At 46.4% G+C, this 15,461-nt stretch overlaps 1 protein-coding gene across 5 annotated transcripts in view; it reads left to right on the forward strand.

Annotated features, from left to right (window-relative positions):
- Window positions 1-15,461, forward strand: part of cep112 (centrosomal protein 112) — a 516,124-nt gene that overhangs the window by 431,388 nt on the left and 69,275 nt on the right. For all 5 annotated transcript variants that reach the window (XM_070857896.1, XM_070857897.1, XM_070857899.1 and 2 more), the window contains one exon: window positions 9,066-9,128. In XM_070857896.1, coding sequence (XP_070713997.1) covers window positions 9,066-9,128 — 63 coding nt within the window. The remainder of the gene's footprint in view (window positions 1-9,065; window positions 9,129-15,461) is intronic.

The following is a 15,461-nucleotide window of genomic DNA, read 5'->3' on the forward strand; positions in this document are numbered from 1 at the left end:
ATGTGGGCGTGGTGATCCACCTTCTTGAACCGCTGCAGTCCGTGTGGTGACGGTACTCCCAAAGTACTGTTACGGAGGGAGTTCCAGGATTTTGACCCAGCGACGATGAAGGAACAGCGATATACTTCCAAGTCAGGATGGTTTGTGACTTGGAGGTGAACTTGCAGGTGATGGTGTGCCCATGCGCCTGCTGCCCTTGTCCTTCTAGACGGTGGAGGTCACGGGTTTGGGAGATGCTGCCGAAGAAGCCTTGGCAAGTTGCTGCAGTGAAGGTTGTAGATGATACACACTGCAGCCACGGTACGCCATGGAGGGAGTGAATGTTGAAGGTGGTGGATGGGGTGCCAATCAAGTGGGTTGCTTTGTCCTGTATGGTGTCGAGCTTCTTGAATGTTGTTGGAGCTGCATTCATCCAGGGCAAGTGGGGAATATTCCATCACACTCCTGACTTGTGCCTTGGAGATGGTGGTAAAGTTTTGGGGAGTCAGCAGGTGAGGCACTCGCTGCAGAATACCCAGCCTCTGGCCTGCTCTTGTTGCCACAGTATTTATGTGGCTGGTCCAGTTAAGTTTCTGGTCAATGGTGACCCCAAGGATGTTGATGGTGGGGTATTCGGCGATGGTAATGCCGTTGAATAGCATGGGGCGGTGGTTCGACTCTCACTTGTTGGAGATGGTCATTGCCTGCCACTTGTGTAGCGGGAATGTTAATTGCCACTTATCAGCCCAAGCTTGAATGTCGTCCAGCTCTTGCTTCATGCGGGCATGGACTGCTCCATTATCTGAGGAGTTGCGAATGGCACTGAACACTGTGCAGTCATCAGCGAACATCCCCACTTCTGACCTTATGATGGAGGGAAGGTTATTGATGAAGCAGCTGAAGATGGTTGGGTCTTGGACACTGCCCTGAGGAACTCCTGCAGCGATGTCCTGGGGCTGTGATGATTGACCTCCAACAGCCACATCCATCTTCCTTTGTGCTAGTTATGACTCCAGCCAGTGGAATGATTCCCATTGACTTTAGTTTTACTAGGGCTCCTTGATGCCACACTTGGTCAAAAGGTGGCTTGATGTCAAGGCCAGTCACTCTCCCCGCTCCTCTGGAATTCAGCTCTTTTGTCCATGTTTGGACCAAGGCTGTAATGAAGTCTGGAGCCGCGTGATCCTGGCGGAACCCAAACTGAGCATCAGTGAGAAGGTTATTGGTGAGTAAATGCTGCTTGATAGCACTGTCGATGACAACTTTCATCACTTTGCTGATAATTGAGAGAATTGGGCCTGTGGTGGATCCGTTGGTCAGGATCACGGCTTGCATGTCATCGTGGAGCAGGCGGAGGATGGTGACAAACTTTTGAGGGCAGCCGAAACGGAGGAGGACGCTCCATAATCCCTCACAGTTGACAGTGTCGAAGGCCGTTGTGAGGTCAAAGAAGGCCATGTGCAAGGGTTGGTGCTCTCACTCAGGCTAACATCCCCAGCATCAAACCATTGACCACGTTCAATCAGCTCCGTTGGGCGGGCCATATTGTCTGCATGCCTGACACGAGATTCCCAAAGCAAGCGCTCTACTTGGAGCTTTGACACATCAAACGAGCCCCAGGGGGACAGAAGAAACGCTTCAAGGACACCCTCAAAGCCTCCTTGAAAAAGTGCAACATCCCCACCGACACCTGGGAATCCCTGGGCCAAGACCACTCAAAGTGGAGGAAAAGCATCCGGGAAGGCGCCAAACACCACAAGTCTCATCGCCGAGAGCAAGCTGAAGCCAAGCATCAACAGCGGAAGGAGCGCGCGGCAACCCAGGCACCCCAACCTCCCGTTCCTTCAACCACCGTCTCCTCCACCTGTGACAGAGACTGTAGGTCCCGCATTTTTAGTGTGAAAGCAAGTCATCCTCAACTTCGAGGGACAGCATAAGAAGAAGAAGGATTGAGAGTAGACTGATGGGGCGGTAATTGGCCAGATTGGATTTGTCCTGCTTTTTGTGGACAGGACATATCTGGGCTGTTTTCCACGTTGTCTAGTAGATGCCAGTGTTGTCGCTGTACTGGAACAGCTTGGCTAGAGACACGGCTTGTTCTGTAACACAATTCTTCAGCACGACAGCCGGGATGTTGTTGGGGCCCTCCGCCATTTCTTGATATCAGGTGGAGTGAATCGAATTGGCTGAGGACTGGCTTCTGTGATGGTGGGGATCTCAAGAGGAGGCTGATATGGATCATCCACTCGGCACTTCTGGCTGGAGATGGTTGCAAACGCTTCAGCCTTGTCTTTTGCACTCGCGTGCTGGGCCCTGCCATCACTGAGGATGGGCTATTCACCTGCAACCTGTGCCACCAAGAAGGACCTGCAGTCTTATAGGCACACCATCATTCCAAGTTCACCTCCAAGACATACACCATCCTGACTTGGGCATACATAGCCATTACTTAGTCTTCACTGGGTCAGAATCCTGGAATTCTCTACTTAACACCACTGTGGGAGCACCATCAGTATAAACACTGCAGCGGTTCAAGTAGAAGTCCTACCATCACCTTCTCAGGGCAACGAGGGATGGGCAATAAATGTTGCCTTCCCTGCATCACCCATATCCCAAGAACAAATTTTTACTAAAATATTTTTGTCATTACATTAACTGTTTTTGTTGCTATGCCTTTTAAGATATAGCAATGTTGTTAATATTGTGGGAGTTGCTCAACACTCTGGATTGTTATTTAGGACTAAAAATCATTCTTTTTGCATCCATGCTTATTTCTTCAGGACGTTGCTGGATTCAGCATTGCTTGCATCTTTAGTGATTCAGCTGATGCAGTTGTATGTTCTTTGTATCATTTTGTGAAGATATGCTTTAGGCTACAGAGTCAGTTGGCAAATGTGAGCGATTGGACCTTTGTGATTGCTGTGTCTTCCAGGGTTGAGCATTTTTCTCAACTGTCTTGCTTTACTCTGGAGATCTCAATATTAAACACGCACTATTCAGGAAAGCGGCAGCAAAATTAGCTGAGTTGGATGTTACACCGAATTTACAGTAAATAAATAGATCATTCGGCCCAACTGGTCTATGCTGGTGTTTCTACTCCACATGAGCCTCCTCCCACCCTCTTCAACTAATCCTATCAGCATATCCTTCGACCGCTTTCTCCGTCATGTATTTATCTACCTTCCCCTTAAATGCATCTATGATATTCACCTCAACCACTCCATGTGGTAGCAAGTTCCAGATTTTAACCACTTTGGGAAATAAATTTCTCCTGAATTTCCTATGATAATGCCTTGTCAAATTGCACTGGCATATTTGTAGCAAGAGAGTAAATGCAATGAAGACAAAGGAAGCAAACAAAAAGCAGGAAACTATAGACCAGTTAGGCTAACATCTGTGGTTGGGAAAATGTTGGAGTCTATTATTAAAGAAGCAGTAGCAGGACATTTGGAAAAGCAAAATTCGGTCAGGCAGAGTCAGCGTGGATTTATGAAGGGGAAGTCATGTTTGACAAATTTGCTGGAGTTCTTTGAGGATGTAACGAACAGGGTGGATAAAGGGGAACCAGTGGATGTGGTGTATTTAGACTTCCAGAAGGCATTTGACAAGGTGCCATATAAAAGGTTACTGCACAAGATAAAAGTTCATGGGGTTGGGGGTAATATATTAGCATTGATAGAGGATTGGCTAACTAACAGAGAACAGAGAGTTGGGATAACTGGTTCATTCTCTGGTTGGCAACCAGTAACTAGTGGGGTGCCGCAGGGATCAGTGCTGGGACCCCAACTATTTACAATCTATATTAACGACTTGGAAGAAGGAACTGAGTGTAACGTAGCCAAGTTTGCTGACGATACAAAGATGGGAGGAAAAGCAATGTGTGAGGAGGACACAAAAAATCTGAAAAAGGACATAGACAGGCTAAGTGAGTGGGCAAAAATTTGGCAGATGGAGTATGATGTTGGGAAGTGTGAGATCATGCACTTTGGCAGAAAAAAAATCAAAGAGAAAGTTATTATTTAAATGGAGAAAGATTGCAAAGTGCTGCAGTACAGCAGGACCTGGGGGTGCTTGTGCATGAAACACAAAAAGATAGTATGCAGGTACAGCAAGTGATCAGGAAGGCCAATGGTATCTTGGCCTTTATTGCAAAGAGGATGGAGTATAAAAGCAGGGACATCTTACTACAGCTATATAAGCTATTGGAATACTGCGTGCAGTTTTGGTTTCCATATTTACGAAAGGCAAGACTTGCTTTGGAGGCAGTTCAAAGAAGGTTCACTCGGTTGAGGAGGTTGACTTATGAGGAAAGGTTGAATAGGTTGGGCCTCTACTCATTGGAATTCAGAAGAATGAGAGGTGATCTTAACGAAACGTATAAGATTATGAGGGGGCTTGACAAGGAGGATGCAGAGAGGATGTTTCCATTGGTGGGGGAGACTAGAACTAGAGGGCACGATCTTAGAATAAGGGGCCGCCCATTTAAATTTCTTCTCTCAGAGGATTGTAAATCTGTGGAATTCTCTGCCTCAGAGAGCTGTGGAAGCTAGGACATTGAATAAATTTAAGACAAAAATAGACAGTTTCTTAAATGATAAGGGGTTATGGGGAGCGGGCGGGGAAGTGGACCCGAGTCCATGATCGGATCAGCAATGATCTTATTGAATGGCGGAGCAGGCTCGAGGGACCGTATGGCCTACTCCTGTTCCTATTTCTTATGTAAATTGTAAACTTTGTCATTACTGTGCCAAGCGGCTACTTCTGTCTCATGTAAAGAGTGACAAAGGTGGAGCATGGCTTTGTGTGGAGGTTAGATAATTCCCCACAGCAAACAAGAGACAGTCAGAGGCTGAGTTATTGTGAGCCACCTGAGGCTAGAGAGCTCTGGGAACAGGGCCCCTGCCCATTGCGAATGGTATGTGGTGAGGGAGACCTAAATAAAGCAAGAGAAAAATATAAACTTTCTCTCCTGCCCTAAAAAAGTACTTCAAGTACATGTCACAGGGTTTCCATCGATTGAGCATTCATTACTTGTTCCATCAGGTTTAGTTGGTCTTAGCATTGCCCTGATATGCTCCAGATGGCAGCTGAAGGTCTCTGGTAAATGTATTTGTTGCTGAATTTAAGGCATCGCTTTTTACATGGGTTTACATAGGATATACGGCACAAAAACACACCATTTGTCCAAACTCGAACCTCCTCCTATCTTTCCTCATCTAACTCTACCAGCATAATGCTCTATTCCCTTCTCCCTCATGCTTATCTAGCCTCCCCTTAAATGCATTGATACTATTCGCTTCAACTACTCCCTGTGGTAGTGAGTTCCACATTTTAACCACTCGGGGAAGTACATTTCTCCTTAATTCCCTTTTAGCATTATTAGTGGCTATCTTATATTGACGACCCCTAGTTTTGGTCTCCCCCACAAGTTCTATACAAACAAGCTCCCACCCCAAGAACTGACGCAAATGCCACCCTTCCAGTACATCGCAGGTTGGAAAATGTGGGCACGGAAAGATCCTTACACTTTGCTGGTTCAGGACAAACCTTGCTCAGTAAATGGACACTTTCTCTTCTTCCCTAGTTAAACCGCCGAGGATGAAATTATAGTCATCAAAGTGGTGCGAGCAGTATACTTTGTGCAATAGCTTAATCAGCTGCACATAATACCAGAGCAGGCCCTCTCTAAATTGCATGTCTCCAGTGGGAGTTCCTTTCCAATCACTACTTGGAAAAAGGTGCAAAATTAATCTTCAAACAATTTGGCACACATTAAATGGCTGACAGTTGAGCAATGCACATGTCTCGGTCAAAACTCACTTAAACCTTTTTCTCGACAATTTTTCTTCTTACCCCAATCCCCACCCCCCTCCCCCTAGAAGGCGTTGGTTCCTTGCTGGGGGAAGGGAGGGGAAATCCTCTGGTACCTCGCTCGGGTGGATGCTAGTGATGAGTGAGCCTGGATAGTTAATATTGACAGGCTATTTGACAGTGGGGAACAGAGCCCAATCCAGCCCTCCCCCCAACATTTACAAGTGTAAAGCCGATACTCCTGCCTCAGCTGAGAGCAGCTAACTTAATACAGACCATGGGTGAAACATAGGGGTGCCAGCTGCTTATTCAGTAAAGTCACTGAATCATTCGAGGAGTTTCACTGAAACTGTCAATGCATTTATTCTTCACCACCACAACGCCCAAGAACAGCATCTGTTTATTGTACATACATAAATTTACCTTCTGTTTCAGTTCTTGGCTCAATATGCTCATTGACTGCCTCGAGTTCTCCACCCCTACCCCTCTTCTTTAATTAAACCAATTCATGCAGGCGCCTAAATTGTGGTCCAGTGACAGGTAACGAGTGTCGAAGGGACACCATGGTAATGCAGGACTTTCTGTGGCCGTAAACAATAAATTGAACCCAAAGGTTGGAATTGTTTTTCACTTTCTTTCTATTTCATTGTACATGACAGAAATAAATCCATGTGCCTAAGTGTGTGTGCATGCTTAAAAAGGACACCTGAAATTTGAAATATCGTCAGAAATCTAGAATGGCAAGGACTAGCTTTGATCTCTCTTGTCAAACGAATGGTGTAGGTGATGGAAATACATCCCATTTAAATTCTGGAAAAGCATCTTTCTTGTGCAACCAGTATGATTGCTATAGATTCACGTTACATCTGATCGTGCCTTGTCAAATTGCACAGGCACATTTGCAGCAAGAGAGTAAATGCAATGAAATTGTAAACTTTGTCATTACTGTGCTGAGCTGCTACTTCTGTCTCATGTAAAGAGTGACAAAGGTGGAGCATGGCTTTGTGTGGAGGTTAGATAATTCCCCACAGCAAACAAGAGACAGTCAGAGGCTGAGTTATTGTGAGCCACCTGAGGCTAGAGAGCTCTGGGAACAGGGCCCCTGCCCATTGCGAATGGTATGTGGTGAGGGAGACCTGAATAAAGCAAGAGAAAAATATAAACTTTCTCTCCTGCCCTAAAAAAGTACTTCAAGTACATGTCACAGGGTTTCCATCGATTGAGCATTCATTACTTATTCCATCAGGTTTAGTTGGTCTTAGCATTGCCTTCATATGCTGCAGATGGCAGCTGAAGGTCTCTGGTAAATGCATTTGTTGCTGAATTTAAGGCATCGCTTTTTATATAGGTTTACATAGGATATACGGCACAGAAACATGCTATTCGTCCAAACTTGAACCTCCTCCTGTCTTTCTTCATCTAACTCTACCACCATAACCCTCTATACCTTTGTCCCTCATGCTTATCTAGCCTCCCCTTAAATGCATCGATACTATTCACTTCAACCACTCCCTGTGGTAGTGAGTTCCACATTATCACCACTCTCTGGGTAAAGAGGTTGCTTCTGGATTCCCTATTTGGATTTCTTTTGCAGCCAGTGCAAAATGTACGTCAGCTTAATTCAAACCAATGCCAGGATTGTGATGCTGTACAGGTAGATTAATTTGAAACTTTATTTTCGTTGTCACATTTCTCCTCTTTTAACCCCTGTTGTTTCAAAATACCGACATCTGCTGCACAGTATTCAGTTTTTGAAGATAACCTTTGGGTATGGTTGTCTCAACGGCCAACAGTTCATTGAGCGGTTTTAACACTGTTGACAGCCGTTGCATTCTTGCAATATTTGTGCATACATTCCAACAGGCCTTTTTATTGTCTCCTGAAGGAAATCCTTCTATTCCTTTACATATCATTCACTGTGCTTGCTGATTTGCACCCCAGCTGTATGATCTTAATTAAACTGGCCTACACCAATCACAGAGCCTTGATCAGAGTAGAGTGTATAGAACCTGGTATTAAATATGCAGCCTGTGTTTGAGGTTAGAAAGGAATAATGCCAGTCCCTCTGCCCCCATTTTGTTGTCTGCTCCATTCCCCAGCCAAACATTAAAAAGGTGACCTACCCTCAACATTTCTGGAATGCACTGCCTGAGAGGCTGATGGAAGCAGATTCAATAAGCATTTTCAAAAGGGAACTGGATATATACAGGTACCTGAAGGGGTAACATCTGCAGGACTACGGAGAAGGAGCAAGGGATTGGGACTAATTGAATAGCTCTTCCAAAGAGCCGGCACAGGCACAAATGGACTGAATGGCCACCTCCTGTGCTGTATGATTCTATCATTAATCTGGAGTGTAGTGAGGGAGAGGTGAAAAACGGATGCAAAATGCTCTCCTCACAGAGCGGGAAGATCAGGCAGCTGATCACATAAAGCCATTCCCAACAGGAGCCTGATCAGATTGAGTAATGGTGAGAGGTGTTCAGGGAGAAAATGATTGATTATGGAGGGAAATTTTAAAATATTGCAATTTCAGTTTAAATAATGAAGTCCATAATTATAATTATATATCATCTGTTTTGCATAAACTTTTTTTTTCAAAATGCATTAAATTGTCAGTTCTTCTGTGCTTAAACTATAATAATGTTAGCAGTAATCATATTTAATGGTCTTACTGCATAAAGGTGGAGTACAGTTTTGCTAATGGCCACATTTACATTAAGTGCGCAAGCCCTTTGAAGTTCTAAGAGCAGGCTGTATCTCTGCTGTACGTTCGAGAATGTTGTTGCTTCTTCCCTAGGGCGGAATCGGCTTTGCAGCTTCTTTCGCATTTTTTCCCTTTCTCAGTTCCCTCCCCCTCTCCACCTCTCACCGCTCCCAGACTCTTCTTAAAACATCATCTGGCACTCTAAAGCATACGTGTCATATTGTACCTTCACAGTCTTCATCAGAGCATGTGTTTCTGTTTTTACTAAGGTGAAGTCATTCTGATAAACTTTATGCTGTCATTTTTCATCCAGAAAGCCCTTTATGTTTTCTAATAATTGGCAGCAGAGGTAGATTTTTCTTTTCAAGTGATGACTAGTTGGCTGAAGATCAAAGCAAGGCCCTGTGCTTTTGGTTGCCACGAAGGGGCGTTGGAACTGGCATAGAGCCCAGATCCTAAGTGACAGGCATACCGAGTAGGTGCCAAGCGCCTAGGTCAACAGCGAGTGTCTGTGCACGTTCTTCCTCTTTGCCTATCTCATGTTACATTTCTCCTTTTGTTTTTACAGACCAGCAGCAGGTTGAAGCAGATTGAGAAAGAATACAGCCAGAGGCTTTTAAAATCTTCACAGGTACGGCCCAGAGATTCAGAAACCACAGCAACCATGTCAAGTTTGTGAAGTGTCAGTAAGCCCATTTTACCAAATCATCTTTCCTTTAGAAACACTTTCCCACTTTCAAAATGTCTGCAGACTGTAGTTGCATGTTACAGCCCATCGGTACTAAACAGAATGTTTTGAAGATCTAATCCTCTGCCGCCCTAATAAAAGAATAATTGGGAATTCTTAATTTTTTGCATCTGTAAGGATTGTGTTTTAAACCCACGAAGGCACAGTTGTCTGTTAGCAGCTGAAATAAAGCTATTTTGAAAACCCTGCACAATCAAAGTACACAAAGCATTCTCCTTTGCATAGCTCATTGTTGTCGTACAGTAGATCTAATCAGTAGAGATGACAGTAAAGTATAAACCAGCTGCCATCTGCCTTTATAGGTCCACCTCCGAAACATAAAGCAGCTGGGTTCATTAACATTTTACAGAAACTGTGCATGGTACTTGCCGTCCAGGCCTGAAAAAGGACCGTAGCAGTCTAATAAGATTTGGTGAGAGCTGATTTCTGATAGTTTGTGTTAAAGACAAAAAGAAAATGTATTTTAAATGGCCAGAATGACAAAACAGTGGAAAGAGGGAATACCGTGAGGATCTTTATAATTACAAAACAGTGTCCTAATGAGATTAAGTGGGTGTTCATTAAATTCTTTGCATATTGCAACATTCCCTTTACTTAAACAACCTTAACCCTTTTCATTCCAGAACAGTATTATTCATTTACATTTTTTATGCTGGCAATGTTTTTTTTCTGAATATACTCCTCGAATTCCCCCTCCCCAGAGTGACCCCCCCACTGAATCCACTTTATTCTCCTCCATATGGAAGATGGGATGGTGCGCTCCACAGACATTTCCGTTGACACTTGAAAGGAGATGTGCTTTGATGCTGCAAAAATAGGTTCTTCTACCCACCCTCCCTTCCTCAGCTAGATTTCTCTCCCTCCAACAAACTCACTTCTTAGAGTGACTTTCTGTTGAAACTGGATGTGACCTTCAGGCCTGTAGTTTGTAGCGATAGCTACAGTACCACCTAGATTACACCAATTAAATATTACACTGAATGATCCATACAGTGAACCAGGTGTCAATCTTAACAACAACAAAAATAACAACTTGCATTTATATAGCACCATTAACACAGTAAAACATTAGTAAACTACCTGGATCTTGAACTGCACCCATTTTAAACAGGTAACACAGGCTGTGGGTAATGCTGGTGACTTGTCAGGGCTCAAAAGAAAAAGGTAAATACTGGTGAATGGAAGCAAAGAAATTACGATACTTAAAGGAAATAAAGAAACCATTATAAAGGGAAGCAACAATCTACCTTTGTAATGCAAGGGTGAAAATGCAGGCTCTCGCTAAAGAAGCGTTCAAATAGGATGAAGTGCCTAATTTTTTTTTTAAATGCATTACTCCTACTCATCTGGGCTAAATAGTATGCCTGTGTATCCACAAATGTGATATAATTATGCTTAAGAACATTGGCGCAATAGCAATAATGGGCCATTAGTAGCTTTCATGTGGTTCTCCCACTGACAAAATTAGTCTAATCTAGTGCTCAGCACCCTCTTAAACATTCACTCCCAACACCCACACGAGAAACATTGCACTTTGCATTTTTTTGTTCACTTTGCCCAAGTAATAGCATTCGTTCCTGGTGAAGTGCGGTCACAATAAACTGCAGCCTCCCCCATTTGACTGACAATAAGTTCACCGGCAGTGTGATTTTTACCGAGTGACTGTGCTGAGTGGGCTGCTGTAATAATACAGTGGATCTGTTCCTGTCATTTTTATTAATCCTGTTAGTTCCCATCACCTCCATCCAAAACGAAGCATATGAATTGATACCAGGGCTTTACTTTGCTGCGGTGTGGCTTCGAGATGACTGGCTTCTCAGTGACATTTCTTCAAAATCCATCAATCATTTTTTTTTCAGAGATTATTTGCTACTGCAATCTTGTGGAGATTTTTATTGCCTCGCACTTATGGGCAGCAACTCTCCCGGATTGTCCTGGAATCTCCAGGAATTAAAAACCGTCTCGGGGATGCTGTAAATCATGGCGACATATAATCGGAGATGTGGGGCGAAAAGACTGTTTGACTATTTGTCAAGAATCATCCAATTGGGTGACAAAGAGACTCTTCTCTATCCTCATCATCATAGGCAGTCCCTGGGAATCGAGCAAGACTTGCTTCCACTCTTAAAATGAGTCCTTAGGTGGCTGAACAGTCCAATACGAGAGCCACAGTCCCTGTCACAGGTGGGACAGACAGACAGTCGTTGAGGGAAAGGGAGGGTGGGACTGGTTTGCCGCACGCTTCTTCCGCTGCCTGCGCTCGTTTTCTGCATGCTCTCAGCGACAAGGTGCTAAGCGCCCTCCTGGATGCTCTTCCTCCGCTGAGGGCGGTCTTTGGCCAGGGACTCCCAGATGTCAGTCGGGATGTTGCACTTTATCAGGGAGGCTTTGAGGGTTCCTTGTAACGTTTCCTCTGCCCACCTTTGGCTCGTTTGCCATGAAGGAGTTCTGAGTAGAGCGCTTGCTTTGGGCAAGGGAAGGCGGTGCGGCGCAAGGATGGAGGTGTCGGGCGGACCAATGGAGGGAGGATTGGGGGGGGGGGGGGGGCAGTTGGGGGAAGGAGGTCATTTGTGGAAACCATCCAGAATGCATGCAACCAGAGTTGGCAACCCTACCTGCACATTCAGAAGACACTGCAAACATTTCCCTCAGTCTCTCTCTCTCTCCCCCTCAGTCTCTCTCTCTCCCCCTCTTTGCCCCAGTCTCTCTCTCTATCTCCCCCTCAGTCTCTCTCTCTCTCCCCCTCAGTCTCTCTCTCTCTCCCCCTCAGTCTCTCTCTCTCTCCCCCTCAGTCTCGCTCTCTCTCTCCCCCTCAGTCTCTCTCTCCCTCTCTTCCCCCTCAGTCTCTCTCTCCCTCTCTCCCCCTCAGTCTCTCTCTTTCTCCCCCTCAGTCTCTCTCTCTCTGTCCCTCTCTGTCCCCCTCAATCTCTCTCTCTCTCTCTCCCCGTCACTCTCTCTCTCTCTCCCCCTCACTCTCTCTCTCTCTCCCCCTCACTCTCTCTCTCTCTCTCCCCCTCACTCTCTCTCTCTCTCTCCCCCTCACTCTCTCTCTCTCTCCCCCTCACTCTCTCTCCCTCAGTCTCTCTCTCTCTCCCCCTCAGTCTCTCTCTCTCTCTCCCCCTCAGTCTCTCTCTCTCTCTCTCTCCCCCTCAGTCTCTCCATGGATATGTTGACCTCGGAGATGAAATTCCCAGGGGTTCTGCCCCAGGGAAACAGCGGAGATCCTGTTGTGGTCGGGTGTTTGCCAATTCCAGGAGTTTCTTCCTTGCCTCAGAAAAGGCCCAGCTACCGTCCACCCTCAGGTCAGGAAGTGGAGCCAGGGACGGGATCTCCCAAAGTTCGGTCGGTGTTCCTGCTCCTGCACCTGGAAGGGGAACCAGCGTAAGAGTGGAGGCCGGTGCACAGAGTGCGTATAGACATGCAGCGTAGGCTGCCAGCTTCCACAAGCCTCCTGATCCATGATGATGAGCTGTCCTCCCACTGACTCCGCAAACACCCAACAGGGTCAGAGTTGGCAGGTATTCTCGGGCGTGATCTCGGCATATCCATTGGGATCACCCCCAGGAATTTCAGGCTTTTATGGGGGATTTTTTAAAGATAGGTAACAATTGACAATAAAAGGCAGTAGTTTTCCCTGAGTGGCATCATGACACAGAGATGGTTCCACCCGACATTGTAACTGTAGATACAGGCTGAAGGAGGGAAATATTTGTGTGGTTTCTTTCCTTCCTTTATGTCCCTCTGTCACACATTCTATTCACCAGCCAAGTGAGTCGGCAGATAATTTGCTCCTCAGCCTATTCCAGGACCAATCCACGAGGTGTTGAGGTTCTGGAGGTCGGCTGATATTATAGCGGCCCTGAGCCAGCAGGTGGCCTAGGGCTCTCGGCTTCCAGCCAGCCCGATACAAGTGGGACCCGGTCCGTACAATGGATCATGCCACCCAGTGGGACTTCTGAGCCGGCACATTCCAACGTGAACCAGCTTGGATTCCGCTCTGGGGGGAAAATCCACCCTTATATATTAAGTGGTCTTTGTTACCTTGAGACGCGACTATTCTAATGCTCTCCCAGCCAGCCTCCCACCTTGCACCCTCTGTGAACTTGAAGCCATCCTAAACTCCGCTGCCCATATCCTAACTCGCACCAAGTCCCGTTCACCCATCACCCCTGTGCTCACTGACCTACATTGGCTCCCAGTATGGCAATACCTTTATTTTAAAATTCTTATCCATGTTTTCAAACCCCTACATGGCCTCGCCCCTCCCTATCTTTGTAACCTCCTCCAGCCCTACAACCCTCTGAAATCTCTGCGCTCCTCCAATTCTGGCCTCTTGCACATCCCCAATTTTCAGCACTCCACCATTGGCGGCCCCAACTACCTTGGCCCTAAGCTGTGGAATTCCCTGAGCCTTTTCGGCTCGCTACCTCTCTCTCCTCCTTCAAGCCGTTCCTCAAAACCTAAATCTTTGACCAAGCTTTTGATCACCTGCCCTAATATCTCCTCCTGTGGCTTGGTGTCCAATTTTGGTGAAAGGCCTTGGGATGTTGTACTACATTAATCATCATCATCATCATCATCATCATCATAGGCAGTCCCTCGGAATCGAGGAAGACTTGCTTCCACTCTTAAAATGAGTTCTTATGTGGCTGAACAGTCCGCTACGAGAGCCACAGACTCTTGTCACAGGTGGGACAGATAGTCATTGAGGGAAGGGGTGGGTGGGACTGGTTTGCCGCACACTCCTTCCGCTGCCTGCACTTGATTTCTGCGTGCTCTCGGCGATGAGACTCGAGGTTCTCAGCGCCCTCCTGGATGCACTTCCTCCACATAGGGCGGTCTTTGGCCAGAGACTCCCAGGTGTCAGTGGGGATGTCGCACTTTATCAAGTCACAAAGATACTACGTTAAAGGCGCTATATAAATGCAATGTGTTATATCGCTTGAATAATGCTCTTCCTTGAAAACACTATTTAACCACCAACCATGAAACAGCTTCCTCTCGCTCATGGATAGGAAACTGTGACTGGAAAATTTCAGTGTTTTGGAATGTGTCCTTTATCATATTACAATTTCTATGCCTTGTCTCTGAAAACACGTCCAGAACAAAAGGTATTGCAAGGCTGTAATTGACACAGACTGACAAACTCTTCAACTAATCAAATTCCAGATTCTTAACTTTCAGTCTAATTTAATGACAGGCCAGCAGTGTTTAAATGATGATGGTGATGATAGTTTAAATACAGGCTTGCAGCATTTAGTATTGTTTACTGGAGAGGAAAGAAAGGTTGACTTTCTCCACATCTCAGTCTGATCATGTCATTGGTGCTGGTACGTATCACCCAGTTGTCTAGTGCCCAAACAAAGTTAGTCACCATTGATCTGCTGCCTGCGTATTGGGATTGGGCGGCTGTCTGTGGATTGGGATTGGGCGGCTGTCTGTGGATTGGGATTGGGCGGCTGTCCATGTATTGGAATTGGGATTGGGCGGCTGTCCATGTATTGGGATTGGGATTGGGTGGCTGTCTGTGGATTGGGATTGGGCGGCTGTCTGTGGATTGGGATTGGGCGGCTGTCTGTGGATTGGGATTGGGCGGCTGTCTGTATTGGGATTGGGCGGCTGTCCGTGGATTGGGATTGGGATTGGGTGGCTGTCTATGGATTGGGATTGGGATTGGGTGGCTGTCTGTGGATTGGGATTGGGCAGCTGTCTGTGGATTGAGATTGGGCGGCTGTCTGTGGATTGGGATTGGGCGGCTGTCTGTGGATTGGGCTTGGGATTGGGTGGCTGTCTATGGATTGGGATTGGGATTGGGCGGCTGTCTGTGGATTGGGATTGGGCGGCTGTCCATGTATTGGGATTGGGATTCTGTCTGTGGATTGGGATTGGGATTGGGCGGCTGTCTGTGGATTGGGATTGGGCGGCTGTCTGTGGATTGGGATTGGGCGGCTGTCTGTGGATTGGGATTGGGCGGCTGTCCATGTATTGGGATTGGGATTGGGTGGCTGTCTGTGGATTGGGATTGGGCGACTGTCCGTGGATTGGGATTGGGATTGGGTGGCTGTCTGTGGATTGGGATTGGGTGGCTGCCTGCGTATTGGGATTGGGCGGCTGTCTGTGGATTGGGATTGGGCGGCTGTCTGTGGATTGGGATTGGGTGGCTGTCTGTGGATTGGGATTGGGTGGCTGTCCGTGTATTGGGATTGGGATTGGGCG

The sequence above is a fragment of the Pristiophorus japonicus genome, chromosome 16 (genome assembly GCF_044704955.1).
Source record: "Pristiophorus japonicus isolate sPriJap1 chromosome 16, sPriJap1.hap1, whole genome shotgun sequence".
Lineage (NCBI taxonomy): Eukaryota > Metazoa > Chordata > Chondrichthyes > Pristiophoridae > Pristiophorus > Pristiophorus japonicus.